Raw genomic sequence first — 13,152 nt, 5'->3', positions numbered from 1 at the left:
ATCTTACTATAATGTTTCTGGCTGTAAAACTGCTAGGTTTTCTGGTCAGGTTTAGTCTGTATTGTATATATTGTTGATTAGGATTTACTCTGGCTGTATTTTTGAGTAGTTGAGGATACAATAACGTCGGGAAACGCGGTGTTTTAGTTTTCACACTGTGCCATATCCCTCTAGCCGGCTGTGGGCTGTGAGGTCAGTCAGCCATATTGGCTCCATCACAGCCCAGGATGCAGTGGGACTGAGCTGCTGAACAGAAGAGGGAGTTTTCTGCTTGTGTGGAGCTGAAACACCCCCACGGACCCCACTGAGATTTTAAAGCAAAACACACCGAGAACTAAAGACGTCCCACTGTCCGAATAAGCTTCACAAATAACGGATGAAAAGGGGACGGTAAGACTGCAGCAGATCCTCTGGAATATCTGTTTTTCCTTTTGTTTTCTTTTTATACACACACACACAGACACACACATACACACACACACACACACACACATATATATATATATATATACACACACACACACACATATGTATAGCGGTAACTCACAGTGCTATTAGCCTGTTAGCATCGTGTGAACCAAACAAGTGAGCTAGCTCAGAAAGATCCTGTTTGTAATGTGGGTATAAGAGCTTAAAACAGACTCGTTTGTGTTTATATTAGTCAACAATTCGAATTCGGGTGGTTTTATTAAACCGGAATGGACATGGATGAGGATAGAGAAAGGAAACAATATCAGCCATTGATCATTTATTGATCTAATAAACATGCACAAACCCACTACTGAGTTCATTTGTGTTTGTAGGGACACAGAGAGAATCCTGTTTGTTTGTTTGTTTGTATGTTGCATTGTTTGTGCTCTGAGTAACATATTGTTGTCAGACTGAGGCAATATAGCTGTAGTTCAGAATGGAGGAAACACAACACTGCTACTAGACCCTTGAAAGTTGCTAGACTCTTGTACCTTATTACTTTATTTTTCATTCACTCATTCACTTACTTTTAATTAGGGTCTCGATGAATCCCGAGCTTATCCCAGGAACACTGGGAGCGAGGAGGGAATCTACACCCTGCCCTCGGCTCCGATCCGTCTCAGGGCACCTAACACACACACACAAACACACAATTACACATTAATTAACACCAAGGAGAACTTTAGCCAAGACAGGTCCATCTACAGGCTTGTTTTTCCAGAGTTGGGAATATATCAGGGAACTCAGCTAAAAAATAACAACAAGCAAAAGGAGGAGAACATGTGAAACTCCACACCCGAGCTCAGGTTAAATCCACGGCTTCTAGAGCTGTTTTAAAGAAGTCTACCGGCTCATGTTGACATCTTGACATATTTCAACGTTATGCCATTCTTACCTGCATTAAAGTGAACGATTTTATTTGCTTACATGCATTAAGGAATTTTTAGCTTTTGCCTCTGAGAATCTTAATGATTGTTGCCTCCAAATAAGAATAACGGTTTATTCCAAATGCTTTCAGTAGGCATTAGAGGGAACACAGTCAGTTAAGTAAGTAGATATGCAAGGTGCTGGTTGTGGCAAGTCATAGCTGGTGTGTGTGTGTGTGTGAGAAAGCAGGAGTGGGAGGTGTCAGTGCAAGGAGCTCCATAGGTGTGTGTGTGTGTAGCAGGAAGCCATAGGTATGCTGTAATGCCACGATCAGGCCACAGATAATGCAAACAACAAATCACGCTCTAGAGAGAGAGTCTTTCTTTCGGCTGGATACCTGGGAAAACATCATGCAGTTTTGGAGTTTACTCAGCTGTAGCACTGGAGGTATGTCATAGCTGGTTTTGTAAAACCAATAACTGGGACGCATTATGTGTTAGTTCAGATTTTGCTGAAAAAGCGTTAATGTAGCCGCAGGGGCAGGATTTGAAGTAAACAGGGTGGTAGTGACTTTATCTTTGAAGATAAAGGATGAGACAGAAGAGGCTTTTTGTCATGTATTGGCTAAGGAGGGTTTTAAAATCTATTTTACACCAAACAGGTCAGAGTTTTAAGGAATAGAAAGACAAGACCAGGCGCAGAATAGACGTGATGAATTCCAGGAGACGTACCTTAACACTCATCTGCTTCAGGCTATAGGACTGTGTAGTCAAAGTACAAATAAACATTCACCATACACCACTTCTATAGACAGAGTAGTTATACAACAAGTACAGACAGACAAATTTAATACAACCTACTAAATCTACCAAATATACTCATTCAATAAAATATGGAGGGAAGTCTTGGGATTTGATTTTAGATTTTGATTCAAGGTGCAAATATTTGACTTCATTTTTATCAGAAGTAAAGAAACTGAGATTCGGATGTTTAAGAACTCAGCTTCTATTAGGCTATGATATAATTTAAAAAATTCTGTTCAGTTCATTTTTATTCAAAAATGTTTGCCACTGTTCCTTTTTTAAATGTATTTATTTATATTAAAGCCTGATTATGTTGCGAACAATTCTGTACAATCACGTTGTACTCACTGTACCTGCCGACGACATTAAATATCAAACTATTCTCAAAGTGTTAATCCTAATCCCAATTCCCATTCCATCCAGCAAAGAAATCCAGACTGGCACTAAAAATGTATTTAATTGAATGTTTGTAAATTTAATTGAACTTGTTAGCAGCATACACATGTAAATAATCTAGCGGTGATTAAGCTTGCTAATCAGCTAGTAATTTGCAGCTCTTGTGCTAAAAGACTTTACTTATCCAGATGATTGTAAGATTCAGGGATTGCAGTGCACTAATGTTTTTTGGTGTGGGTATGATTTAATTCTTCATGTTCACTCTTTACTCTATAATGGAGCTCCACAATTGCCAATAAAACATTTTGGTGCTCACTTTCCATTGAGTCACTGGTCTATCAGACAGTGATGTCTAGAATTTGTCAAAATATTTCTGACCCTCTGCCTGATATTAGATGTGTGTCTTTCTCCCAGCATTTTGATTTATAACCTTTAACTTTCTCAGCATACCGGATCAGACTGGCACATGCTGACTGTATAATCATAATGGTATAAAGTAAAATATCTTGTAGTGGGATTGCAGCATTTGGAGACACCCAGATATAAGAAGGTAAAGACATACCAGTAACACTGCATGATTTTAGATAGTCATTATATTCGTTCTGTCTCTGTGCAGTAATAGTGCTAAAGCTATGAATCATTACATTTGCACAGATTAATATAAAGAAGTGTTTTCAGATGGGAACACTTGTTATGAATATTGTCAGAAAGGTAAAGATGTAGGAATCAACACCAGCAGACAATTTAACATTTATCATTAGTTGGCTATCATTGTATGGACTGTATGGCATATTTTCTTGGCATTTTAAAGATATTATTTCTTACCATTTACCCAAGTGAAAGCTTCCCAGTCCCGTGTTTTAGGTGACCAAACAATGTAAAAACATACGTCTTTTGATTACGATCCTTTCCAAAAGAAAGACATAGAGATATATAAATAAAATAAGTAAAAATAAAAAATAAAATCTCTTTGGTTTGGTAAATGCTTTGAGTATTTGTGTTCTGGCCATGAAAAGTACATTATTAATGTATCTTCATTTTCTGTCAGCAATCTAGCTGGGGACTGAAAAGCAGTTCATTGTGTTTTGAGATGCTTTTCTACTGAGTGTGGTTGTTAAGAGTGGTTATTAGAGTTACCGTAGCCCTCATGTGTAAACATTCTGTGTAAACTCTAGAAACTATGTTACATCAAAATCCCAATAGATTAGCAGTTTCTGAAATACTCTGCTTTCAAAGTCAGTGAGATTATTTTATTATTTCACATTTCCCCATTCTGTTTAATGTGAATATTAACTAAAGCTCTTGACATGTATCGTAAACATTATATACATTCTGGTTTCTGCTAAATAACAGACTTTTAACTGCATAAATGTGCAGGAATATGCTGTTTCTATTAAAGTGGTCAGAGAGTCCCATGATATATATTTGTTTATTGTCAAGTTATCAAAAAAATCTGGAAAAAAAAAAAAAAAAAAAAAAAAAAAAAAATATATATATATATATATATATATATATATATATATATATATATATATATATATATATATATATATATATATAAATATTAACTAAGCTTTTTTACCAGAGCCTTAAAATGGCTGACGTTGTTTTTTTCAGGGTAAAACAGTACAAGGTTCTAATCATGTACGTGAAGGAGGAATAGTATTTGATTTGTGTCTGTATTACACAGAGGTATAAGACCATGTGTTAGACCAAACAGTGTATAATATAACAGAGGGCTGCACACTGATATCTTGTGTATATTAGTGTCTTGTTTCAGTAGTTTTTACTCTCATCACTCTTTAAGAGAGCGATGCAGCGGCGCTTTAGTCCTTTACTGTGTCCCACACTCTCAGTGGTGGCTCAAGTCGTTAAGGCTCTGGATTGTTGATTAGAGGATCGGGGTTCAAGCCCGAGTACTGCCGAACTGCCACTGCTGGGCCCTTGAGCAAGGCCCCAGGGGCGCTGTATCATGGCTGTATGATGGTGCTGTATCATGACCCTGCTCTCTGAGCCCAACCTCCAAAGTTGGGATATGCGATAAAATTATTTCACTGTGCTGTAATGTTTATGTGACAGAATAAAGGCTTCATCTTTTCCATCTGTTTCCACTGATTCTACAATGGATTGCTAATAAATATGAGATTAAATATCAGTGGATAATAGTGGGGGAGAAAAGAACACTCCTTTGTTTTGAGGAGTTAATTGTAAAACTCTGATCATTTACATCAGAGATTTTTCATTTATTATTATTATTATTATTATTATTATTATTATTATTATTATTATTACTAAAAATTGTCATCCTGTGACATCAGCATGCTCCTAACTGCTAACATCTCAACCAACACCAAAGACACTACACACAGTATGTTTCTTAATAGGGTATTTATATTGTAGTATTGAATGTGTGTAATTTATATAGGTATTGTATACACTTTTTATTGTGATTAACACCCTGTGCTTTGTTCAGAGTAAAGCGTAAACCTTTAGGCAAACAATGAGGTGAAGTCAAGAATCTAAAGTCTGTGACTCCAGTCAGAAGTATTTTGGACTTAAAACCTGCACCTAGAATGTTATGGGCTCTTTGACACTTTACTTTGTTTATGATGAGTCTGTATTTTTTTCAGACATGTCTGTCTTGTCATATCACAACCCATGATAAAGTGTGATGTGGACGTTTCGTCTTAGTTCAGGTCCATTAGCAATAAATCTCCAGGAGCGCTGAGGCAGGACATCATCATATCAATGGTAAACATGTATCGCTCAGTTCCAATCCTGATCCCTGAGCTGATTAGCTCAGTCTCATATCTCCTTCTCATATCTCAGTCAAACAATAATACAATGAATATTTAACACAGCTTTAATCATTCTAAGATTGGCGAAGCATCGGATGATAAAATATGCAGGGGTTGATTAATGAGACACGTTCTCAGTGCACACGTTCCAGCTTTTGCGTTTTTCCTTTTTATCTCAAAAAAAAATCTGTGACTTGCCCAAACACAACCATGTTTAGCTGGATGTATTGCTGGAGTTTTACAGATTTGTCTTAATTTCAACATACAGGGAGTTTTGCGGATTAAACCAAATAAGAATCATCTTTAATGCTGTATATCCACCTTTTTACTCCTGTACAGCCCCTGAATTTAAGATTTGAGAATATTAATATAACGTTGTTATAAAGGAAAGTCTTTACATTCCATAGAGTTATATGTGACTGAGTCGGCTGCTGGCTATTGAGACATACGCTGACGTGCTTTCACTTGTTCCATTTACTTCCTGTTCCCTGTACTTCCTTTGGTGAGGTGATAGATGAACCTGAAAAAAATGTATTTAACAACATTTATTTAAAGTCCATACCTGACTATTCAGCCAGGGGAGATGTGTCAAAGATGTGTCATGCTGGCATTCCTGTATTAATAATTCACAGTTAGTCACTCCCAGAGCTGTCAGACTTGAATTGGAAGGAGTTTAAAAACACATCTGTCATCATGTTGGAAAATAGCTATGGCCAAAGACCTGCTCCCAGTTGCAGACAGTTTTGGTAGAGCTTCACATGGAGCAGCAAGATCTCATCACAACAGAGAAGCCATTCCCATTTGGTCTTGTCTGTGAACAAGCTTAATATCATTAGTCATATTTCAACCCAAACTATTACAAAAATGTGTTTATGCCTCCACCTGCGAAGCCTTCTTTTCTGTTGTGACCCAGTATGAGTTCACAACCGGGTAGTCGGTTATCTCTGGAATAACTGACTAATGACACGACATAAGATTATTTGATCATTGATGTGCACACTTCTACACAAACAACTCCTGAGAGTGGGGATGTAATAAGCTAGTGGTTAAGGTGTTGTACTACCAATGGGAAGGTTGTGAGTTCGAGTCACAGCACCAACAAACTGCAACATTTGGGCCCCTGAGCAAGGCCCTCACCCCATAGTTGCTCATTTGTATCAAAATGTAAGTGCGTCGGCCGTAAATGTAAATGTGAGAGGAATTTCAGTTGATGAACTGCTTGTGTATACAGCACATTTGATTAATGTACTTCTCCAGTCCTCTTTATCTTGGTCAGTTATACACACGAAAAGTAAATAAGTACCTAACCTTGTGTAGTGTGACAGACATCCTTTATCTCCAGTGAGAATATGAGTGTGACACTGAGCAAAATTTGGGTGTGACGGTCAGGTGTTTACATACAAGGTACAGTATACACATATATTTGGTCTGTCTATAGTCCTTTTAAGGGTTTATTAAATAATTATGGTGTTTAGTTTACAGTTGTACCCCTTTTTGATTGAGAACCACTCACAACAAAGAAGAGATTAGATCGAGTTGATCAGTTCTTAACTACCTCCTTTACTCTTTGCTGCTGTAGAGTACAGTCCAGTTAGTCATGGTCATGGTGTGGTATGAGACCCAGCCGTCTATTCCCTCTCCCTCTCAGTTCATGCTGACAGAACGATCTCTACAGATAATGATGCGTTTCCCCTCTGTAGACCTCAGTATGCTCAGTGTGTCTATGTGTAAAATTGTAGGATTTGTAGCATTAAGGTACAATTTGAGTGTTTCGAATACGCGTCTAAAGCACCTGGTGCTCAAAGTAAGAATATAAATCTGTCTTTCTCTCGGATATTTCCGACCTCAGCAAGACTTATAATAATGTATATGGAGAGCAGCAATAAACCCTGCAGTGTTGCTGTAAAAAACTCACACGCTCTAACAGACGACTAAGGTGTTGAATAATGACTAGTTCATAGATATTTCTACACGTAAGTCATATATATTGCACAATGTACACCTTTAAAGTAGTCCTCAAGTCTTCTTCAGGCATCAGGAAGCACTTCAAATATAAACAACAGAGGTGTCTCAATTAAATACGACACCTACCGACATTCCCCAAAAACAGTGTTGAATAAAGCTGGTAGAATGTCAGTACTCACAGTTCCTCAGTCTCGACCACTAATAAATGATCTCATGTTGGTTTTTATTTTCATTTCGCTGATGCAGTAATTATGTTTGTACCCACAGCAATATTACAACAAATGTAAGAAATTTAGTTGGAGATTTTTCCTAAAGTATAAACAATCTAGTAGCCTAATTTAAACCACCGCAGCTCAGATCAGGCCATTAGTTAGCGAGAACGAATGATGCTTATTTTTAGCTTTATATCTGACTTCTCTCCAATACAAACTGCTTTTTCTGTCATGGTTTAGCGAGATGACGCCTCTACTCTTCTAGTCCGATTCATTCCGTTTGTGCTTATCTTCTCATCGTGAATAATGTTAGGAATCATGTTTTTGTATGTAATTGCATCCCTAAAAAATACAAAACCCCAATTGAATTGTATTCACTTCCATCCCTAATAAACACAAAACATTCTGTAGGATAGAGTGTGTAGTAAAGTAAAGCAGTTACAGATGTAAACTGTCTATATTCCAGAGCTACCCAGCTGAATGTTCTTGATTGATTTGTTGTGTCTGTTTCTTTGTGTCACTTGGATTAGTCTTAGTTGGGATAGAACTAAATTAAAGCTACATTGCCTTGTGCTAATCTCACCATTATATCCGTGGATTGATTTGACTTGAACATTTAAACCACATTGGATGTCTATACTTGCTTATTACTCATTTACATTTACAGAATTTAGCAGACACCTTTATCCGGAGTTACTTACATTTTATTTCAATTTATACAACTGAGCATTTGAGGGTTAAGGGCCTTGCTCAGGAGCTGGGATTCGAACTCATGACCGATCGGTAATCCAAAGCCATAACCGTTGAGCTTCCACATCTCTATTACTCAGTCATAAAGAAAACCAAGCACAGGTCTGTGTGTGAGTTATTTTTTCATGCTGTAATCGAAAACAAGAGATGCACTTAATAATTCTTATTGTCTAACTATATAGGATGTGGGATCGATCTTTAATTTCTGAAGATATTTGATATATCGTCGCTGTCAGGCGGAATCCTCGTATCTCCAAAACCGTTATTTTTCAGGAAATGAAAAAAAACGCCGTACCTTATCTGCAGTGCACAGGGTTTAGTCCGCGTTGCAGTGGATTGTCTTCTGCTAAATTCCTGTCCTCAGACAAGCAACAGAACTAGCTGGGGTCAAGATTTTTTTTTTCTTTGAGCCCAGTGTTTTGAAGACATTTACCTCAGAAGATGTGTTGATTCGTTGCGACTCTTATTAAGGAGAAATATGCCACGAATCTCTCCCGCAGAGTGAGGAAGAGGTGGACAGTTGAAGTGTCCAATGGAGTTATGAGATTTGCGCTCAAGCTATTTTCAAGACTTTAGATTGGTTAATGACAGTAAAAATAACAGACCCACGTGGGGACTGACCAATAGCATCGATATGTGAAAAAAAAAAAGGTTTCGGCCCGACAGCGACGATATGAGATATATGCTCTCTCTCTCTCTCTCTCTCTCTCTCTCTCTCTCTCTCTCTCTCTCTTTCTCTCTCTTTCTCATAGGATCATAGATATTTAGCTTTGGAAATTGTTAGCCCTCGTCCTCGTGCCAATGAATTAACATACATGGGAAATTGTAGAGCAGTGTTTATGGTGTTGGTGTTTATTCAGCGTATATAGAGTGGTGTTACAGTAAGTGTTTCACAGGCTCATAACCCTTTCCAAGGTATTTTCTGCTACTGCCATTATTACAGGACGAGCGTTACCTGAAATCCACAGATGTCCGTCTCTTCTGCATGTGAATGAGGTGTAGGATCACCACTGGCTCAGAACTGAATGTGTGTCATTCATTATGACAGACCCACAGTATAAGGAATGAGACTGATCATGGAAAATTCTGATAGGATGCAGCTTACAGGACCCCAAAATGGACTTTGATTCGCAGTAGCACTGTGTCTCAGCCGCAGAGTAAATCCTGAAGTTTACATGTGTACATTTACAGCATTTATCAGACGCCGTTATCCAGAGCGACTTACATTTTTATCTGTTTTTTTATACAACTGAGCAATTGAGGGTTAAGAGCCTTGTTCAGGGGCCCAGCAGTGGACCCAGCTTGGTAGACGTAGGAATCAAACTCACAACCTTCCCATTGGTAGTCCAACACCTTAACCACTAGGCTACCACATCCCACAGCAAACTCTAAAACGCTAAAAAAAGTAAGTCTGAGTGAGGATGTGGCTTTCACTGAGAAATGTAGAAGTTCAGCAGTAAATACTGTCATGTTCTGCTGTGTTGTATTATTTAACAGAAAACGATCAGCCGTTCTGACCTCACTCATATATGTTCCTCTTTTATTCATAAACTTTGTGTGACACATATAAAAGAAGAAAATGATAGACTAATGCTTATACTACTGTATTAGTGTTTACTAAACAAGAATTTAGTAGTTAGTTGTAATGAAGTTCGTCTCCTGAAAGCACAACTTTCTTTGGGAGGAAAAACTAAACAAAGGCATTTGTTCTACATTAATCTGCCTCATTTAAGTGACAGATTGCGGCCTCTGCACTTGTGAACTGTTTTAATATTTCAGGTTTAGTGTCTATTTTGATGATTTAGTGTGCATTAGCTCTGCAGCTCTGACAGTCTGTGCAGCTAGAGGGCTCTCTCTTCTCAGACAATTCACCAGTCTGGTGAATGTCCGGTCTGTTACTGCTCTGCTCCCAGTACACACTCGGGTACACCACACTGCCTTAAATGGATGCTGTGTAGTCCTGGTGTTGTAAATACTGGTGTGTGACTGGTTTCTTTTTCTCTCTTTTTTCTTGCAGATATTGCCAGGATTTCGTACTACGGAGGTAAGCAAATATCTAAACTATCCCTACAGTGTTGGAAAGTGATCACTGCATCCATAGCTTGCACTCACTTTGATGCTTTGACTGAATGTGGACACAGATTTCAAATGTGGAAAGGGAGGAAGAACAAGAGGGACATTTCAGACATAGGGAGTTTTTTTTTTATGTGAGGCCGTACTTTGCCAATAAAGACCAGTATTGAGCACATAATGGCTTTTCCGAGCTGATATTTGAGCCGGTGCAGTTCTTGGGGGAGGGTTTGGGTAGCAGGAAAAGAAACTATCTGGTCTCTAATGTGGGGATCAAACCACTACTCTTGCAGGGACCAGGCTTTAAGACCAAGGTCACAAAAGAAAGAAACACAGACATGAATAGAGTGGGAGATATTCTGTTATGTAACAGGTTGGAATATTAGTTCAAACTCCAATGTGACTGAATTCTCGACTTTAAATATTACTGTAGAAATAACGCATTGGGCCACATCACACCACCCCAGCATGCATCATTTTCATATAGCAGCATGGTCTGTTATGTGCTATTTCTTTTGTGTGTCACATTAATCAGAAAGCAGTGAGGGGGCACATATCTCAAACTAATTCATTTAACCACTGCACAGGTTTTCAGACGTTTTGTAGCCAGGAAGTGCCTTAAGTGTAAATTCAAGTCCATGACCCTCTCAGTACAGATTTATTTAATGACGTTTATTAAATGCATGCAACATGTCTATTTTTCTGGAGCCATAAATCTTTCTAATCATGAACTCTCCACCAACAGAGTATATTAGTTTCATCTTGACCTTATTTATCTGTATACTCATTTTTCTCAGGTTTTTCAATTAATCCTGTTGCAATAACCAGGTAAAAGGAGTTATTAGTATAAGAACTCAATATAAAAACTTGTGAATGGTTGTTGCTGGTTGTGAAAAAGACCCCCTTGATGTACTTCAGTGACCACTGGAGGTCCCCGGACCAGACTTTAAGAACCACTGATATAATTAATTGATTAGTTCATCTGCCTTCATCACTTTTTCGCCTCTGCCAAGAGGTATTGAGTGTAAATAACAGCATGAGAATCCTCTCATTCCAGGTCTCATCGTAGACTGTTTGATTTATTTGATAGCTGCATGATAGGTCACTGTTCTGATTCATACTTCCCATGTAGATGTTTGAGAGTTCAGTACTTCAGAATAAAACTGTAAAAAAGTGTATGTCAACAATGAATGTCAGACACCAAACATGTCTTGGCTGATTGGACTTTGTGATTGTTCTGTAGTGACCAGAGAAATGTTGTTGTGTACTACCAGTTTTTTAAACTCTGCTCTGAAGGTATCATTTAGTGGAGAAACTTTATGATTTGCTTTGATTCCCACAAACTCTTCAGACAACTTTCTTCCTCTGTAATAAGGGGATTATTTATTCTGTACACAAAACGTTAAACAAACAGCAATTAGCAAGTGATCTGCATTTAATTGTCTTTAATGTTAGTCCACTGTCGTAGTAGATAGTACCTTTCAACACCAAGCCAGTAAAGTGTCTATTTTGATTTAAGCTCCTTCAGTGCAATCCTATTTTCTCTACTCACTAATGACTGTAGTCAGTATATTGCATATGATAATGGACCAGAACTGATTTCATTTGAACTTAAGCCACAGAAAAAGTACTTTAATTTTACTTAAGTAATGATAATATTACTTAGTATTACTTACTTTTTTCCTTACGGACACACGCTTTGTTTTTTTTTTTAAATATATTGTAGTTATTTGTTACAAAAGTTCTACGTCCGCCAACATAAATTCAATAAAGCACTAAATAAATCATGCAGTAAGTGACATGCATCATTTCAGGCTCCAACTGCTTCCTGTCACAATAAGTTGACCTATAACCTTTGGGGAAATGTGGAGCACTAAGTATTTGTTGTTGCATTAATATTAAAAGTTGAATAATATATTTCCGTATAGCTGAATATCTTATACTGTTCGTAAGATCTCTGTGCATTTGTTTGGCTGCCATTGTGCTGATGAGCGGTGAAGTGCACTCATCAAACCTGATCTGTAGCCTCTGGGCTTTATTTTGTGCTGTTTGAAAACATTCAAGCTGAGAGAATGTTAAAAGAGTTTGATGAAAAGAATTAGTATATTGGTTAGGAAGCTCCTCCCCCTTTTTCAGCTGCCCTGATTTGATTCACCCTGTCTTACGTTTCACACCCCTCCCTTTCTCACCGGCTCCATTCCTCTCTTTTTCTCTTTCCAAGTCGTGCTCAAATGCTCACACGGCACACACACACACACACACTGCAGCGTTGCTTTCCTTTTCATTCTGGATATCATCTCTGAAAGGACAGCTATACAAGGTGTCCTTCTGGAACCTGCATTTCATAGCTTGGGGATTTTTTTTCCTGTTTCTGTATTGGCTTTTTTTTTTAAAGTACCACTGGTTTAATTCTGTTGGATTTACTGGCTCACTATGCACATAGTGCTTCAGACGATTCAGTTTGTTCTCCTCTAGCAATATCGATTTCTCTATCGGCCTGTTCTCATCTCGTTACACCTGCCGGGATTATTCTGTGCCAGTGTCGATCAGGGTTACTTGGTTAACAGGCGGCCACACCTCCTCACTGTGCCGCTGGCAGTACAGAGGTCATAGAGGGCCAAGGTGGGCCCGGGCGGCCCCCTGCTCCCCATGTGTGTGAGGGGGAGCCGCAGAGCCGCTGGGCCTGGGAGAGAGAACCAGGAGGAGGAGCAGGAGGAAGAGGCGAGCGTATGGAGAACAGCGGATGTAGCCCCTTTCCGCTGTGCTGGGCTCGCAGAGCCTGCGTCTACTCTTACACGTCTCCTCTGCCAAGTACGTTAC

The 13,152-nt window shown here is 38.5% G+C and overlaps 1 protein-coding gene across 3 annotated transcripts in view; it reads left to right on the top strand.

Annotated features, from left to right (window-relative positions):
• The first annotated feature begins 208 nt into the window (after positions 1 to 208).
• The window catches only part of ptk2ab (protein tyrosine kinase 2ab), a 63,426-nt gene continuing 50,482 nt past the window's right edge, over positions 209 to 13,152 (top strand). Inside the window, exons 1-2 of one of the 3 annotated variants that reach the window (XM_060870290.1) lie at positions 209 to 390; positions 10,280 to 10,306. Coding sequence is in view for 2 of the 3 variants with exons in the window: in XM_060870288.1 (XP_060726271.1) it covers positions 1,683 to 1,785; positions 10,280 to 10,306 (130 nt within the window). In the remaining variant the exon portion in view is untranslated. Of the gene's footprint in view, positions 391 to 1,646; positions 1,786 to 10,279; positions 10,307 to 13,152 lie in introns of those variants that run through there. The other 2 variants (XM_060870288.1, XM_060870289.1) reach the window with 2 other exon arrangements.

Source organism: Tachysurus vachellii, chromosome 5, assembly GCF_030014155.1.
Source record: "Tachysurus vachellii isolate PV-2020 chromosome 5, HZAU_Pvac_v1, whole genome shotgun sequence".
NCBI lineage: Eukaryota > Metazoa > Chordata > Actinopteri > Siluriformes > Bagridae > Tachysurus > Tachysurus vachellii.
Note: the sequence above shows the minus strand (reverse complement) of the source record. Positions and strands in the feature narration are given on the sequence as shown.